Here is a 17,107-nt window from a genome sequence, read left to right as displayed (position 1 = left end):
CTGGGTGAGACCTTCATCTCCTTCTTCCATTTGCTTGGAGGCTACTCTGTAAACCTTCAACTCTGTGCATTTGAGAATTGAGAGGAGAAATGAAGGACCCATATGCATGGTCCACGCAGGGCTTGGAGTAGTGGAAGTCAGAGGGCAGGGTGGAAGGCAAGGCTGCTGCTGAGGATGGGAGGCTCTCCCAGGCTTCAACAGTGCCCCTGTGTGCACAGTGCTGTGTGCATCCTGCCTCCCCTACCTTGGGCCCCTGCATGACCGGGCTCACTACCCTCTGTGGCAGCACAGGGGCTGGGGGAGAGCAGCCAACACACTGTTCACCCACCCCACCCCTTGCTGGCTCCCTCACGGGCCAGCCACATGCTGGAGCTGGGCAACCACTGTCTGACATGTGGCGAGTAAGCACAGCTGGACCAAGCACCTACCCAGGAACTAAAGGTCATAGAACCACTCCAGGAGCTGGTCAAGAGCAAACGACGCTAACTCTATCCTGAACCCTTGTCAGCCTTCAATCATTTCTCTCCTGTTGGGGAAACATCTGGGATACAGCTGCCCCCACTCCTATGATCACAATACAGCCCTGCCACCTGAGGAGGGGCCCCCAGCTCAATGGCAGGGGTGCAGACAGGGGCCTGGCTCAGCTTTGGCCCTAGCCTGAAACCCCTCAGCTTGCCCATACCCTGGTGGGGCAGATCTGACCTCATCAACTGTTGTCTAGCAGTGGGGCCAATCCCAGTCACCTTCTCTGAAGAATGACCCCTCCTGGGCAGCTTTGTCTGACTTGACTCTAGGTTCTCAACAGTAGATGACACTCAGGAAGGAGACAACGTATGCTTAGGGAACGTATGGTTTATCAGTTGAGAAGACACACGAGCTTCCACAAATTGATATATTTACTTCATTGCCAGCGGAGTACACTCGCACACATAGATATCTCTGAGTCACTTTAAGTCACATAACTGCAAGGATACAAACAAACACTAGTTCATCCCTGTGGCTGAGTGCCCTTGGGGAATACTCAGATCCCAGTGGGGCTTCTCTCTGCATCTTCTGGCCACTCTGGCCGTTCTCCCTGAGCCCACCCACCTTCTCCCCCTCCCTTCCATTCTTCCACGATGGTAGCAAAGCAGGGAAGTGCCAGTGGAAAGAGATTGCAGGTGCGCAGAGGCTTGGACAGGCCAGAGTCCATGGCAGCTGCTTTGGCGTCTCTCCTTGGTTCATGTGGTGGGCACTTCACCACTTCAAGGACACTGTCAACTCCCTGAAGGCAAGGCCCAGGGCTTTGACTTCCCTAGGCATGGAGAGACAGTAGTCAGGAAAAGCAGCTCCTTGGCAGACTGCTGGGTGTGTGACAACTGTGAGGGCTCAGGGGCTACAAGCAGGGACAGGGCAAGCTCGCAAACAAATAACTGAGACCCGACGCGGTGCGTGCGGGGAGCAGAGCTGTGCAGGGCGCTGCAGGAGCAGAGGAGGGGGCGGGGCAGGACGGCTTCCTTGAAGGGAGCCCTTCAGGCACTGTCATGTGCCACATCCTGTGTGAGGCACTTCACCTTCATCTTATTGCATCTGGGATTCAAATCCAGATCTGTCTGGTTCTAAAACCCACGTGCTTTCTTCTGTACAGGTTGCTACCCGAGGGGACATCTGCTCTGGGACTCAGAGAATGATAAAGAGATCTCCAGAATAAATGAATCACTTTCAGAGAAAAGTAAAAGAACAAAAACACAAAAATAAAAAACACACAAAAGAAGCAAAAAAATACTACATTCTCCCCAAATTTCACATCGTAAGTGGCTGGAAGTGCAAACATAAAGGATGCTGGCAACATGGCCGCGGCAAGAGGAGCCTCCGGAGCAAGGTCAGCTTCTCCCCTGATTTCGGGCTTTCAGCCAACAAGGCCAATGGATCTTCCAAACCAGCTGCTGCTGCTGAGCTCCAGAAGAGGGGCCTCTCAACTTCCAGAGGCCAGGAAGGCTCACCCTCGGAGCTCTCAGTTTTGTTTTTTATACTGCAAGACAGAGAGATTCAAAGTGGAGGAGGGAAGCCAACAGGGGCAGGAGGACTCTGGAGAAATCTCAGGCCTCCATCATCTGGACCTCACCTGCCTCCTGCAGGGGCTTCTTGGAGGTGGTGAAACCCAGGCAGGAGGCACTGGGCAGCCAAATCTCTAGTTCATGCCTGGACTCCCTTTCTTCTTTAGTGAAAAAGGAAGCTGACAGGGCTGGGGAGGGAGGATAGTGATAACTCACTCTGGAGAGTGAGTTAGAAGGACAAGGAGATATGGGCACACTCCAACTCTCTAGGTCCTTCTAATACCAGCATCTAAGGGCCAAGATGCCAGTCTACATTCCTGACTCACTCCCTTCCTCCACCAAAACATACTGAATGTTTCCTCCATAATTCTGCCCCAGTGTGAATACCCCCCAGAGACAGGGAGTCCCCCGCCAGGACAGCTTCCCTCTCTGCGGCATCACAGTGCCACCGCCGGCTCTGGCACTATAGCTTTCCCTCCTTCTTCCTGCTGCCCCCTCTCAGCTCGATCAGCACTGTTGGGCAGAAATTTGCCTTTAAGGATGAAGAGTGAGAGCCCCTCCCCACTTGCAGAATATAAATGCAACCAGAAGGGATTTGTCTTCACCTTTCAGCTTCTGGAGGAGGGAAGCAGCTGGCTGGTGGCCTCCTCCACAGGGACCATTCTCAACTGTGGGGCAGGAGTGGCCTCTAGTGGTCATGGGGATCACAGCCATCATCACCCCAGCTCGCAGGCAGAGCCCAGGGGCCAAGCACCTACTTTGTTCATGATCCAGTCAGCATCTTCAATGGCTCTTTTAATAATCTGCTGGATTCTCTCAGGGTTGTCTTCATCTGAATGAACCCGAAAACTCTGCAAGTTTAAGCATAAAGAAAGATGACTAGGCAAAATGCCCAGGACAGGCAGCTTCAGAGCACCAATCACAGGCCAGGGACACTGCTGGGCACTTTATACCCAGCAGCTCTCTTCATCCTCCATAGACTGTTATGATTATCCCACACAGAGATGAGGAAACAGAGGCTCACTTGCTGCTGAACAATAGCATTTGAATCCTAGTCTATGTGACTGCAAAGCAGGTACTCCTGCCACCAAGGTAGGTGCAAAAAGACTGGCCCCCAAGTTACTGCCAAATCAAGCTAGGCCCAAAGGCTATCAGGCAGTAGAGGCCAAGGGGAAACTTCCATCTCTCTTCCTCAGAAGACGCTGCTTTCCCCAGGGTAAGATCTCTGCATAGGCTTCACAGCAGGGAGGAAGAAGTAGGGCTTCCCTCGGCCCAGTGCTAGGAGAGCTATACAGGGAAGGGAGGGGAGATAGTAGATAGAGTGGCCTCAGGAAATCCACCCAGGCCCAGTGCAGAGCATGGGATACTGTTTGCTTTTGACCAGATATTCATCCTTGAGAAGCAACCTAAGATTCAGGTTTTGCTTTTCAAAAAGAACTGGCGCCAGGCATGGTGGCTCATGCCTGTAATCACAGCACTTTGGGAGGCCGAGGCGGGCAGATCACCTCAGGTCGGGAGCTGGAGACCAGCCTGACCAACATGATAAACCCCATCTCTACTAAAAATACAAAGTTAGTCGGGCGTGGTGGCACATGCCTGTAATCCCAGCTACTCAGGAGGCTAAGGGAGGAGAATCGCTTGAACCCAGGAGGCGGAGGTTGTGGTGAGCTGAGATTAAGCCATTGCACTCCAGCCTGGGCAACAAGAGTGAAACTCCAACTCAAAAAGAAAAAAAAAGAAAAAAAAAAAGAACTGGCACCTCCCTCCCCTGTCACTCCCAGCCCCACACATCCTCCTGCTCATCTTTAGGAGCGCCCCCCCTCAGCATCCACCTCTGGCATGCCCTCCTTAACTCCCCCAGACAGCTAACTGCTCCTTCTCCATGTTTCCACAGCCCTCTGTGGCTACCGCCACCTCTGATTTTTTTTTTTTTTTTACTTTCCATATTATATGTGTATGAATTTTAGCTAACTTTCTATTTGGAAATGATTTCTCACTTACAGAAAGTTGTGATAATAATACAAAGAATTTCCTACCAGAATCACTGACTGTTAACATTTTGCTACACTCGCTTTATCATTCTCTTTATATAAGTATGTATAAATTTTTTCAGAAGCATTTAAGAGTAAGTTGCAGACACGCTATCCTTACCCCTAAACATTCCCATGTGTAGTTCCTAATGACAAGGGCATTCTCTGACATAACCACAGTAATCAAATTCAGAAGACTCAACATTGATACAACTCTATAATCCATAGCCCATATTCCAATTTCATGCACTGCCCCAGTAATATTCATTTTTTTTTTTTTGAGGCAGGGTCTCACTCTGTCACCCAGGTGAGAATGCAGTGGCACAATCACAGCTCATTGCAGCCTCGACCTCCGGGCTCAAGCAATCCTCCCACCTCATTGTTTGATTTTTCTGTAGAGACAAGGTCTTTCTATGTTGCCCAGGTTGGTCTTGAACTCCTGAGCTCAATCTGCCTGCCTTAGCTTCCCAAAATGCTGGGATTACAGACATGAGCCACCATGCCTGGTTCCCAATAATATTCTTTACAGCATTTTTTTTCTGGTCTAGGATCATACATTACATTTAGTCACCATATCTCTTGAGTTCTCTAATCCAGAACATCAAAAATGTCAGTGTTGTGTTTCACGACACTGACATTTTTGATGAGTACAGGCTTATTAGTTATGTGGTAGATGGCCTCTCGATTTGGTTTTACCTGATGTTTTCTCAGGATTAAATTCAAGTTGTGCACTGTTGGCAGGGATGCCTGCCTAAATGATGTCGCGTCCCACAGTCTATTTTAATTACCCACTTAGCTGCCTCATGCATGCCCTAGCACAGCTGGTGTGCTGGGTGATGCACCCTCTGTTTCCTGGACAGAGAGGAGCTGGGCTGCCCAGCACTGGTTTCCTGTGGCTCTTACCACACTGCCACCTCACCACCATCTCAGAGACTAGCTCTGTGCCCTGGCCTTGGCCTCTGACCTGCGCCCCTAAGCCTGCCATTAGAGGCAGCCCCCAGACCTGGCAGACCCAGCTCGCACCTGCCTGACAGCATGCTTGTAATGCTGCTGGATGCCCTTGGTCGGCAGCTGCTGGCAACAGCGCAGCAAGTATCGGTAGAGCTGCAGTGGCCTCTGAACCAGTTCTGCTCCTGGCAGCGGGGCCATCCGTGAGACCCTCTGTCCCTGGAAAACAAGCAGGATCACTTCTAGGGCATCAAGCCAAGTTCAGTACTCAGCCCTGACCCCCAGTTCCCAGTACTCTGGGAAGCAAGCTTGGTGCGGTGCAGAGGCCCCTCCTGTCCCATCCCATGGAGCCTGCACCTTGGGGTGGGCTGGGCATTCAGTTCAACAGAAGCTCTAGCCCAGAGCAGGCCCACAAGACCAAGGGTGAGTGTGGAGGGAGATATACAGCCTCATCCCTGGCGTCTTCTTTCTGGAACTCAACTTCAAGTGGTGCATGAGTAGGTGTCCCTCACCGGCAGGGTAGGGTAGAAAAGCAGGAAGACCCTGAGGGGCAATCACTAGGAAACCAGCTCTGACATCAGCCATGGTCTGGCGAGGGCACCAAGCCACAGAGGGGAGAATGCCTACAGGCCTGAGCCTTGAAATTCAAAGTGTGCTCCTGAACCAGCAAAACCCACAGCGTTGGGAGCTCATCACAAATGTAGTCTTGGGCCCCACCCCAAAGACCCACCAGATCAAACCTGCATTTTAACAAGGATGCCAGGAGATTTGCAGGCACATTTTAAAGTCTGAGAAGCATGAATCTAGGGGGCTCTGCAGAGAAGTTGCTGGACAGAGTCACCACAGCGTGGGCACGTGATTTCATTTCACTATGAGTTATCATAAAAATCACAATGGGCTGGGCGCAGTGGCTCACGCCTTTAGGTAGGGCATATCACTTAAGGTCAGGAGTTTGAGAACAGCATGGTATATTACTTAAGGTCAGGAGTTTGAGACCAGCATGGCCAACATGGTGAAACCCCGTCTCTACTAAAAATACAAAAATTAGCCAGGCTTAGTGGTGCATGCCTGTAATCCCAGCTACTTGGGAGGCTGAGGCAGGAGGATCACTTAAACCCCAGAAGTGGAAATGGCAGTGAGCCAAGATAGTACCACTGCACTCCAGCCTGGGTGACAAAGCAAGACTCCAACTCAAAAAAAAAAAAAAAAGAGAGAATCACAATGAGCACTTGTTTGTCTCTATTCACTTTACATGTGATTAATGCACACATAAGAAAACCGGTCACAGAGAGGTCTGATAACTTGCCCAAGATCACACAGCTAATAAAGCTGGAGCTTGGATTTGAACTCTGGCAGTCTGGCTCCAGAGCCTTTTTCTTTAAAAAAAAAAAAAAAAAAAAGGCTGTATTGAGGTATAGTTGATATATAATGAACTTCATATACTTAAAGTATATAATTTGATAAGTGCTGCCACAGGTACACACCGGAGAAGCCACCGTCATAATCAAGAGAGTTAACATATCTATCATCACGAAAATTTACCGCATACCCTTTGTAATCCCTCCCTCCCGCCCTCCCGACGTCCCCATCCCCAGGCAACCGCTGCATTTTCCAGAGTTTTGTATAAATGGAATTATACAGCAAGCTCTCTTTTGTGTCTGCAGAACCCACATCCTTCTCTGTATTAACGCTGTCTCTAAAGAACCCACAACTCTAGCTTAACCTCTTCTTTTTTAAAGGAACTATGAGAGTATAGATTGTTTTAAATGGTAGGTTCTAGAACATATGGGCTTGCAAAGCTTTCATCAGGCTCCTGCCTGAACCTCTGCCACAGCATCTGCCTGGTGTCCCAGTACCTAGCCGGTCACTCCAGTCTCCTCCACACTGACACCACGTGAGCTCTGGAATCAGTGTCCTGGGTGCATCCCAGTCAGCCACAGGAACTGCTCCCAGACCCCTCAAACCACCAAATGTGGCGCCTTTCAGTGCACATGCAGCTCCCTGGCCGTGGACTCCTTCCCATCTTCTCCGTGTGAGGAACCTTGTTCATCCTTCCAGGCTCAGCTTAGTGTCCTTCCTCCAGGAAGCCCTTCCTCACGGTCCCTCTCTGGAGACAGAGGCGCTCACCCTGTCCTCTGTGGGGCTGCAGTGCCCCGCTCATGGTGCTGCCAGGGACTCATCTGCTACCTCGCCTGTGGCTCTCCCTGGGCTGAGCGCCTGGCCCGCAGTGGGCTTCATTCACTGTTAACTAAACAGAATGAAGCTACTATCTCCTCTGTACAGAGATGCCCCTTATGTTCCAGATGAAGGAGCTAAAAGAGATCTAGTGACTGGCCTTAGTTTTAAAGGAACATATAAGAAAAAAAAAAAACGCTCCCCTCACCTTGCAAAAAGAACCAGAAACTAAATCTATCAGATGCCCTTAAACTAAGAAGGGAAGTTTAGGAAGTAGCTGGTTCCAGAGGCTCCTTCATTCCATTTACATCCCATTATCTCCTCGGCAACAATAAATGTGTCTCCTCAGCTACGCTAGCCAATTCCTCCTGGTTCCCTGGATTCTTGCTCTGATGCTGGAGTGGATAGGTGGTTGTCTGACCCCCACCATCTATTCTCCCTTCTAGTAACAGCCCCAATGTGTGATCTGGGGTGCACCCCTCCCCAGGTCTTGGCCCAGAAGGTCTGAGTGGGACTATCAGAGCCCTGCATCCACATGGGTATAAGGACTAGCTCACACACGGGCACGTGCCAAAAGCTAGTCCAACCAGAGTGCATCGCAACACCTCTGCAGAAGTGGCGTGAAAGGACTCTAGCTCCTTCCCACTAAACTTGATGCTGGGAGGATTTGATCCTCTCTCAGTGAAGCCACCTTGCCTCCTCTAGAAGCCTGAGACCATAGCCACATAGCAGAAGGCAGAGCTGAGACCCTGAGAGAAAAACAAGCCCAAATAACGTATTTGGGCCAGGGGTGATGGCTCACGCCTGTAATCCCAGCACTTTGGCAGGCTGCGATGGGTGGATTGCTTGAAGCCAGGAGTTTGAGACCAACCTGAGCAACACAGGGAGACCCTGTCTCTACAAAAAATAAAAAATTAACTGGGCATGGTGGCACGCGCCTGTAGTCCCAGCTACTCAAGAGGCTGTGATGGGAGGATCACTTCAGCCTCGACTGCAGTGAGCTGTGATCACACCACGGCACTCAGCCCGGATGACACAAAGTGAAACTCTGTCTCAAAAAAAAAAAAAAAAAAAAAAGAATTCATTTGGGCCCTAAAACCATCTACCTGAAGGAAGTCCTTCCCCTAGACTTCTCAATGATCTGGGCCAATTAATCCCCTTTCACCAAAGCAGCTGGGGTTTGTTGTTTTGTCACTTGTATCCCAAAGGGTACTAACTGATGGACAGATCCTCACAAATTCTTCCACAATGCAATCTGATGATTCCAGCTGTAAGGCAGAGTCGGACAGGACAGGGCTTCTCAAGTTCCTCCTGCTATCAATCATGACCATGCCAGTCCGACTCACCACCCAGAAATCAGAGGGGAACCCGTTCAAGGGTGGCCAAGACCATCAGGAGCAACCACAGGAGATATACCACCAAAGTCCCAAACCTGATGGGTAGACTCCACTGGCAGGCTTCCCCAAACTATATAAAGTAGTAATCAAATATTGTAAAATGCTAGTCGCGGAACAGATGGTTACCATCTGCAGTCCTCAAAATTAACATTTGGAAAGAGCACAACTTTGTTTCATTACTTAAAAACTCAAGCAATACTTAGTAACCAACCCAGCAAGTATGGGCGGCAGATTATTTTCAGCTCAATTATAATACTTAGTCATTCTCAGTAATAACTAGTAGAGAATACATGTGTGGGTCCACTTAGAAGAGCTAAACTAAAAATGTTTTAATTTAATTTAAAGCGTAGGTTTGCTATTATTTAAGGGGCAATGAACCTCACAGCATCATTGCTAAAACTGCAGTCAATGCCTCTGGGCGTGGCAATACTTGCCTCCCTTGCCCTGCCCTTTGGACTTGATCTTGGCCTCTGCATCCTGGCTCCCTGCCTCTGTGATGGCTCCTCCATCTTCCCAGGCAACCAAACCAAAATCATCACAGTCAACCCAGGTTCCTCCTTCTCCTCAATCCCCATGCCACTGGTTTCTTTCTTTTCTTTTTTTATTTATTTTTTTTGAGACAGAGTTTCGCTCTTGTTGCCCAGGCTGGAGTGCAATGGCGCAATCTCGACCGCAACCTCCGCCTCCTGGGTTTAAGCAATTCTCCTGCCTCAGCCTCCTGAGTAGCTGGGATTACAGGTGCATGCCACCACACCCAGCTAATTTTCGTATTTTTAGTAGAGATGGGGTTTCTCCCTGTTGGTCAGGCTGGTCTCAAACTCCCGACCTCAGGTGATCCACCCACCTTGGCCTCCCAAAGTGCTAGGATTACAGGCGTGAGCCACCACACCCGGCCCCATGCCACTGGTTTCTAATTCCTATCAAATTCCACCTCTGAATGCCCCTCATATTTTTCCCTTCCTCTCTACTCCACTGCATACCCTTGGTTCAGGCTCTCTCTGAGACAACTGCAACAGCCCCTAGCTGGTCTCCCTGTCTTCCAGTCCATTTTCTGCCATCCTTCTCTGCCCAACAGCCAGAGTGAATCTTTCTAAAACATAAATCTCAAAGTGTCCTGTCCTTCCTAAAACCCCTAATAGCCACCCCTGCCCCCATCATTCATGGCAACTTTTCCCAAAATGTAGAACAAATACCTGAAATTACTTTAAGTAGTATATGGCCAGTATTTTTTATTGTAATGATTTTATATTTATTTTCATGTGTAATGAGGGGGAAAAAACACATTTTCATAGGTATTAATGGCCTAAAGCAGTTTTTTCAAATGCTCATAAAACTGATTTTTTATGTATCAAATTGAAATGTGGACCCGGCAAAAATCATGAGGGTCCTGAAGTGTGGAAAGCACTGGTCTACAGAATAAAATCCAGGCTCCTGTCCATGGCCTGCAAGGCCCCCCTCGATCTGGCCCCTACCTACCCCTCATCTGCACCTCTCACCACCCACAGCCTAGTCCAGGCAAACTGAGCCCTGTATGGCACACTCCACAACAGCCCATGCTGTGTTTGCCTGTTATGGTCTCAGCACTGGGGCAGAATGTCTGGCATGGAGTAGATGTACTCATTGGGGTTCTCCAGAGAAACAGAACCTATAGGAGGGAGGGTGTGTGTGTATGTGTGTGTGTGTCAGAGAGAGACAGAGGTTTATTACCATGAACTGGCTCATGCAATTATGGAGATTGGCAAGTCCAAAATCTGCAGAGCCAATGTCCCAGTTCAAGCACAAAGGCTGGAAGCTGCTGTAGAACCAGGAAGAGCTGATGTCCCAGTTCGAAAGCCACAGGCAAGAGAATTCTCTTACTCAGGGGAGGCTTAGACTTTTCGTTTAAGGCCTTCAATGGATTGGAAAAGGCTCACCCATATTATAGAGGGCTGTGTGCTTTACTCCATCGAACAATTTAAATGTTAATCTCACCCGCATTGAAACACCCAGAATAATGTTTGACCAAATACCTGGGCCTCCTGTGGCCCAGCCAAGTTGACACATAAAATTAACTATCCTGGTAGACATTCAATTTCTATTTTGAACGAATCCTCCTACTTCTGCCTACAGTGCTCCTCTCTGCTTCCTGAATACCTCCTGCCTCTTTCACACTCAGCTCTGTGGTCTGGCATCTCCTCCTCAGTGCCACCATGCTCAGTGGGAGGCCTGTGGTTACCTTGAAACAGCCTTCATCACCCCTCATTACTCTAGGTCAGGCCTCTAGTTCAGGCTCTTGCTGGGGTTGCTGGAAGGGTATCCACCTGCCCTCAGGCCCCACCAGCCATTCTCCATATGGTGGTCACAGTGATTTACCAACTTCCTGAATGAAAATCTTCACTGGATGTGAAACGATAGTGTGAATTATGAATTTTCTTGGGTTATAAGACCGATGTGGTTATGTGGGAGAATCACCTTACTCTCAGGAGACGCAGGCAGAAGGATTTAGAGGTGACATGTCATCAGGTCTGCAGCCTCCTTTCAAATAGTTCAGCAAAAGACAGCACAGAGAGAAGAGTGAGGAAGATGAAGAAATGCAGCAGAATGTTCAGATCACGTTTAGATGGTAGGCATTAAGGGTGAACACCACACTGTTATTTTAACTTCCATATATTTGGAAAATTTTCCTAATAAAAAATCGCTTTAAAAACACACCTGGCAGGAAGTCACCCAGCTTTTCTCCCTACATGTGCTCCAAGTGGCAGGAAACTCACAAGTCCCCCATTTTCGCTCTGCTCAAGCTATTGGAAAGTCCCTCCAGTTCTGAGTTAAAATTCCCCGCTGTAAAGTTCTACTCACTCTACAAAGAGCTCTACTCTTTGGGACAAAATCTTCCCTCACCTACGCCCAAGCCCAGCTTTTCATTATTCACAGTCAACTATCCCAGCCCCTCCCTAGTCCCTTTTCCAATGTAAGCAGCGGGGAGGTGCTGTCGCCTCTCAAAGTGTCTCCGTCCCACTTGCCCTCCTCTCAACACACATACCTTTATTTTTGATACCACTCTTAAACCTGCTGTCCCATGGGAAAACAACAGTTTGGCCATGCTCTGACCAACTCCACAGGCAGTGGCCCTGTCACCTCCTTTGACCTGGGAATTCAAGGAATGCAGCTCAGACTGCTTCTCTGCTGGGGCCCTCACGTGGCCCTGGCATTTGGCTCAAAGGCATTTTTCCATGTGCTGCTCTTTTTTTCTTTTTTCTTTTTTTTTTTGAGACGGCGTTTCGCTCTTGTTCCCCAGGCTGGAGTGCAATGGCGTGATCTTGGCTCACTGCAACCTCTGCCTCCCGGGTTCAAGCAATTCTCCTGCCTCAGCCTCCCCAGTAGCTGGGATTACATGTCCATGCCACGATGCCCGGCTAATTTTTCTATTTTTAGTAGAGACGGAGTTTCGCCATGTTGGCCAGTCTCAAACTCCTGACCTCAGGTGATCCACCTGCCTTGGCCTCCCAAAGTGCTGTGATTATAGGTGTGAGCCACTGCACCCGGCTCCATGAGCTGTTCTTAAGTCTCTTTCCCCATCTTTTATTTTATGAGGTCATTCCAGAGTCACAATCTGCCACCATCCTTAGGGGGGTCTGTTATATGACTGAATGTTATCCAACTCAATTCAACAAAATAAGAGCACAGAAACAGTCACATGCCAGGTAAACACAGGGTAAGGACAAAGAGAAAGACAGTAACCCTATATACTGTAAGCATCAGTCAACTACGCCATGCCATTCAGAGCATCTAGCACCTGTACAACTCTGGACCCAGCCCTAGGACCACAGAGATGAACAGTCTGGTGTACCTAGCTCTCTGACCCAGAGCCTTCTGCAAAGCCGATGGCTCCCATCCAGGGAATGAGTAGGACATGCCAAGTTTGAGAGCTTTTCATGTTACCTCATTTAATCCTCACAACAATATTTTAAGGGAGGTATCATTAGTCCCATTTTATAGATGAGGAAACTGAGGCCCTGAGAGGTTAAGTAATTTGCCAAGAGCAACAAGGCTAGTATAGAGCAAGGCCTGGAATAGAACCTAGTTCTATTTGATTCCAAAGACTATGCCCTTATCTGCTTTGTGAAACTACCTGCTATGTCTGAGCCACTCATAAAAATACTGACCAGATCAGGGCTAAGGACCCCACAAAGAACTCTGGCAGGGTTCATGCATGACCAGGTTCAAGCACTTATAAAGGCACTTGACTGCACTATTATCCAGTACTCCTCAATCTTCTCTACAAAACCTTGCCCCATGCCTTTCTGAAACCCAAGGACATCGTCTGCAGCTTCCCCCTGCATATAGATGGAAAAAAAAAAAATCAAAAGAAAGAAAGAGTCACCAGGCTGACATCAATTACACAGATAAAGGAAAGGAGCAACTAAAGAAATGCTTAACAACAAAGCTCTTACCAAATCCAAAGGAGAATATGACAGAATTTTTAAAAAGAGAAAATAAAGCTACAAAGGGAATTTCCTGGAAGCCAAGTGTTATCACTGGCACAGATGCTGAGAAGCAGGCCCACAGTGCCATTTAACCCCACTGTCCTTTTCCCTAATCTATGTCCCGATATAGGCACCTAAAAATAAGTGGGAAAAAGTCATATATTAAAAAAAGACGAAAGAATGGAACTGCAGAAAATAACCAGAAATTATGCCCTATTGAGCACTGATACACGCTAAATTAAGCCTGCACAGGCCATTTTTTAAATATGCAATTACTCTTCTTGAAGGGAAAAGTTGAAAAATAGGAATGGAGTGGTTTTGCTTCCCACCCCCACCCACTCCAGGGCTCCATCTTGCACATCTGTGTTCTCCCAAGCTAGCAATGGGGCAGCAATCCCTGCCTCCCCCAGTCCCTCTCCTACATAGCCAAGGCTCTCAAGTCCCCTCACCCCCTCCCTGCCCCCTTCATCCCTGTTGGCATTACCTTGGTTCCCAGCTTTGTACCCATACCTGGCAGGGACTATCCGAATATCTCCTGATCTGTCTCCCTCCTTCCAGCCCAATCCACATGGTGCCACCCAAGAACACTTCCTAAAAAGCACACCCTGTCACTCCCCTTCCTCAGAACCTCTGTAGAGAGTTCTCTACCCATGGCCTTCTGAGATCTGTTTCAATCCCTCTCATCAGTCTCCCCTCCTGCTGTCCTTCCCACACTTCCTGCATTTTAGCCACAGACTGAACTTGGAGGACTCTGGGATCAGACAGTCTGGGTTCAAATCCTGGTTCTATCACCTGCTAGTTCTAGGACCCTGGACGAGTTTCTTAACTTCTATCTCAAAGTCTGTTCCCCATCTGTCAATGCGGTCCCTAATAAATAGTATTTCCTACATAGGACTGTTGTAAGGATGAAATAACGCTCCTAGACTACTAAGCATGATGCCTGGCACACACTACATGTTTCCTACTAACTGTTATTGTTAATACCATCTCTGAAACATGCTGTGCTTTCCCCTACCTTGACTTCTTCACCTGCCTCAAGAATTCCCCTTCATCCTTAGAGACCCAGTTCCCTGTCACCTCCTTCAGGCTTTCATCCCATGCTGTTCACACCCCTATTACAGTCATCACACTGCTCTGTAATCACTTATTGTGATTATAATCGATGTGACAGAACTTAGAGCAGGTTTTGGAGACAAAGAACCCTAGTTTAAAAGCCTACCTCTGCTATCTACTAGCTGTGTAATCCTGGCCAACCTGGTTGACTTCTCTGGACTTCTGCTTCCCCCACTGTAAACTGGAGAAAAGAATAATCCACCTCACAGGGGTTTTGTAAAGACCAACCTAGCTAACTTATGGAAAGTGCCTAGCACAGGGGCTGGCACATCTTAAGTGCTTGAACATCTTTTTTTTTTTTTTGTCCTGAGACAGGGTCTCACTCTGTCACCCAGGCTGGAGTACAGTAGCATGATCAGGGATCACTGCAGTCACAACTGCCCGGGCTCAAACGATTCTACCGCAGCCTCTCAAGTGGCCGGGATCACAGGCACACGCCACCACGTCTGGCTAATTTTTTAAATTATTTATAGAAACGAAGTCTTACTATGTTGCCCAGGCTGGTCTCAAAATTCTAGGCTCAAGTGATCCTCCTTCCTCAGCCTCCTACGGTGCTGAGATTATGGGCATGAGCCACTGCGCCCAGCGTTGAACATCTTACCCTTTCCTACTTTATTTGGCTTTCTGTTCCTTGCTGACTGTAAGCTTCTGGAGAACAAGAAACTATACTGTATTAGTTCAACACCTGTGAAATGAAGGGAAATTAGTAAGAAAAATATATATACGGTTATTAGTCACTCCTCCACAGTTTATAGTACCTGAACCATAACAGAAGTTCCATAGATGTCAATTGATTCCCAAGTTACCAGAGGAAACTAAAGCCAGCAGGAAACTGTCCTGAAGTCAAGAACCTATGGCAGGTGAACCCAGAAAACATTACGCTAAGTGAACAAACCCAGTCACAAGGGGCTACTTAATGTATGATTCCATTTATACGAAACATCCAGAATAGGCAAAAGTACAGAGACAGAAGTACATTAGTGGTTGCCTAGGGCTGGGAGAATGGGAGTAGATGGGAGGGGGGAGTGACAGCTAAAGGAGGTGTTTCTTTTGGGGGGTAATGTTCTAAAACATTATGGTGACAGCTGCACAACTCTGCAAACACACTGAAAGACACTGAATTGTGCACTTTAGATGGGTGAACTGTATGCTTCGTGAATTATATCTCAATAAAACTTTTTAAAACAATAACCACAAAAAGGATCAATCCTAGGAGCGAAAGGGTTTTGGCCACGGAGCAACTTGCTCTTACGCAGAAGCATAAATCATCACGACAAGGTTGCTCCGGCCACCGGGTGCCGCGGGCAGAGGGACGGTGGAGGGGACATTCTCCTTTTAAAAGTGGCCAGGCCCGTGAGCCTCTGAGAGGCTGGCCTCCGGGCTGCCCCGGACCTCGCGCCCCTAGCTCGCGCTGCAGGCCTTTCCTGCTCCTCCGAGGCCGCCCGGCCAGGCCTGCGTCAAGCCCGGGCGCCGCGCTCCGGTGCACTCAGCTCTCCGGTGGAAGAGCGCAGACCGCAAGGGAAAAGGTGCCGGCGCGGGTCGCCCCTAGGTCTTCTATAGATCCGAGGACGCCCGAGGCCTCCACATCCCTAGCCCGCCCCCGCCACCCAGTGGCTCCGGCCGCCGCTGCCCCCGCGCCCCCGCCCTCGGCCTCGGCCTGCGCAGCGCGGCTCACCAGCCTCCAGGGGAACGCCAGCCCCGGACGCCGCCGCGGCGACGAGTGCGCCTGCGCCCCGGGGACTGAGCGGCACCGCCCCTGCCCGGCGACGGTGAGCCCAGCGCCCTCTGCCGGCCGCGCGCGGGACTCGGGGTCCTACTGGGTGCCTCTTCCTAGATCCGACCCCACCCAGTTGAAAGCTGTCCCCACTAACAGCCTTCGTTACCTGTTACCTCAAACACCCACTCTGCCTTCTGGCTGTTGCTACGCCGGATATAAGCCCTAAAGGCACTCTCTCCTCCTTATTCCTGAATATGGATTGTGCTATGAATATGGGGTGTTCAAGATCTCTGAAAGGCTTGCTGGAGGACTTTTCCTGAACCTCTCGTGTTGATGACAAGAATTGTGTTTGGATAGGAATCTGCGTTTTGAATCATTTCACCAAATTACAGTCCCATAACACCTGTCAAAAGAATAAATATGACAGTAATAAGCATGCTTCCTTTCAGACCCATCTATAATTATAATTGAGGAAAATAATACAAAATTTAAACTTAGAGCTACTGCCAGTATCATTCTTTGAAAAGGAAATAATGCTGTTTTATTAAATAGGCTCTCCCTGCTCTCTAATGTTTAAAGCTCAAGTGCTTCTCTGAATTGATTTAAATACAAGTTTTATATCCTGAAAGAAATAAAGATGAGTCATTATCTTAAGACAAACCCCCCTGTTCAATGATGCTGCTGATCTCTCAGCTGATGTCTAAGCGGGAGTTAGGTTGTTAGTGGATAATATTGCTTCTGTTCACGTCTCTCTTCTCCAGGGCTTTTTAAACCTGTTTGTAACGAAAAGACTGATTTCCTTCAGACTCCATGTGTCGTTGATTTAACAGGACAACTTCTTACAGTTTTTTCTTTTTCCTTTTTCTTTTTTTTTTTTTAAGTAAAACATTGCTCCCCGGTGGCACCTGGGAATCTGTTTTTCTTCTCTTAGGATAAGAGAAGCAGGGATATTTCTTAACGGAAGTTTTGTTTTGTTCCTAACTCCCTTTAGAGCTTCCTCTTTTCTTTTTTTTTCTCTTCACCTAACATACTAGACTTCCCTCAAATCGGGGGTGGGGGATGGGAAGGTGGGGTTCCCTCCCTTGAAATATTCAGATAATTACTTCCATTTATTTTAAAGATGTAGACTTGGACAAATATATCTGAAAGATACAACTGTACCCTCATAAATCAGCCCTCTTATTTACACATGCATAATCAAGGGCACGTCATTAGTGCAGAGCCAATC

The 17,107-nt window shown here is 48.5% G+C and overlaps 1 protein-coding gene across 4 annotated transcripts; it reads right to left on the bottom strand.

Moving 5' to 3' along the window:
* Nucleotides 1-878: 878 nt before the first annotated feature.
* On the bottom strand, nucleotides 879-15,957 carry LYRM9 (LYR motif containing 9). 4 transcript variants are annotated; one of them, XM_034942224.3, is made up of 4 exons: nucleotides 15,838-15,956; nucleotides 5,090-5,233; nucleotides 2,795-2,887; nucleotides 879-2,011 (listed from the first exon to the last, which is right to left on the bottom strand). In XM_034942224.3, exons 2-4 carry the CDS (start codon nucleotides 5,213-5,215, stop codon nucleotides 1,994-1,996), a joined length of 237 nt encoding a protein of 78 aa, XP_034798115.1. In that variant the 5' UTR covers nucleotides 5,216-5,233; nucleotides 15,838-15,956; the 3' UTR covers nucleotides 879-1,993. The 4 variants fall into 4 exon arrangements, with proteins under 4 accessions (XP_034798115.1, XP_034798116.1, XP_034798117.1 ...); XM_034942225.3 differs by lacking the exon at nucleotides 15,838-15,956 and adding an exon at nucleotides 14,764-14,846; XM_034942226.3 differs by lacking the exon at nucleotides 15,838-15,956 and adding an exon at nucleotides 14,650-14,774.
* Nucleotides 15,958-17,107: the final 1,150 nt, after the last annotated feature.

The sequence above is a fragment of the Pan paniscus genome, chromosome 19, assembly GCF_029289425.2.
Source record: "Pan paniscus chromosome 19, NHGRI_mPanPan1-v2.0_pri, whole genome shotgun sequence".
Taxonomy (NCBI): Eukaryota; Metazoa; Chordata; class Mammalia; order Primates; family Hominidae; genus Pan; species Pan paniscus.
Note: the sequence above shows the minus strand (reverse complement) of the source record. Positions and strands in the feature narration are given on the sequence as shown.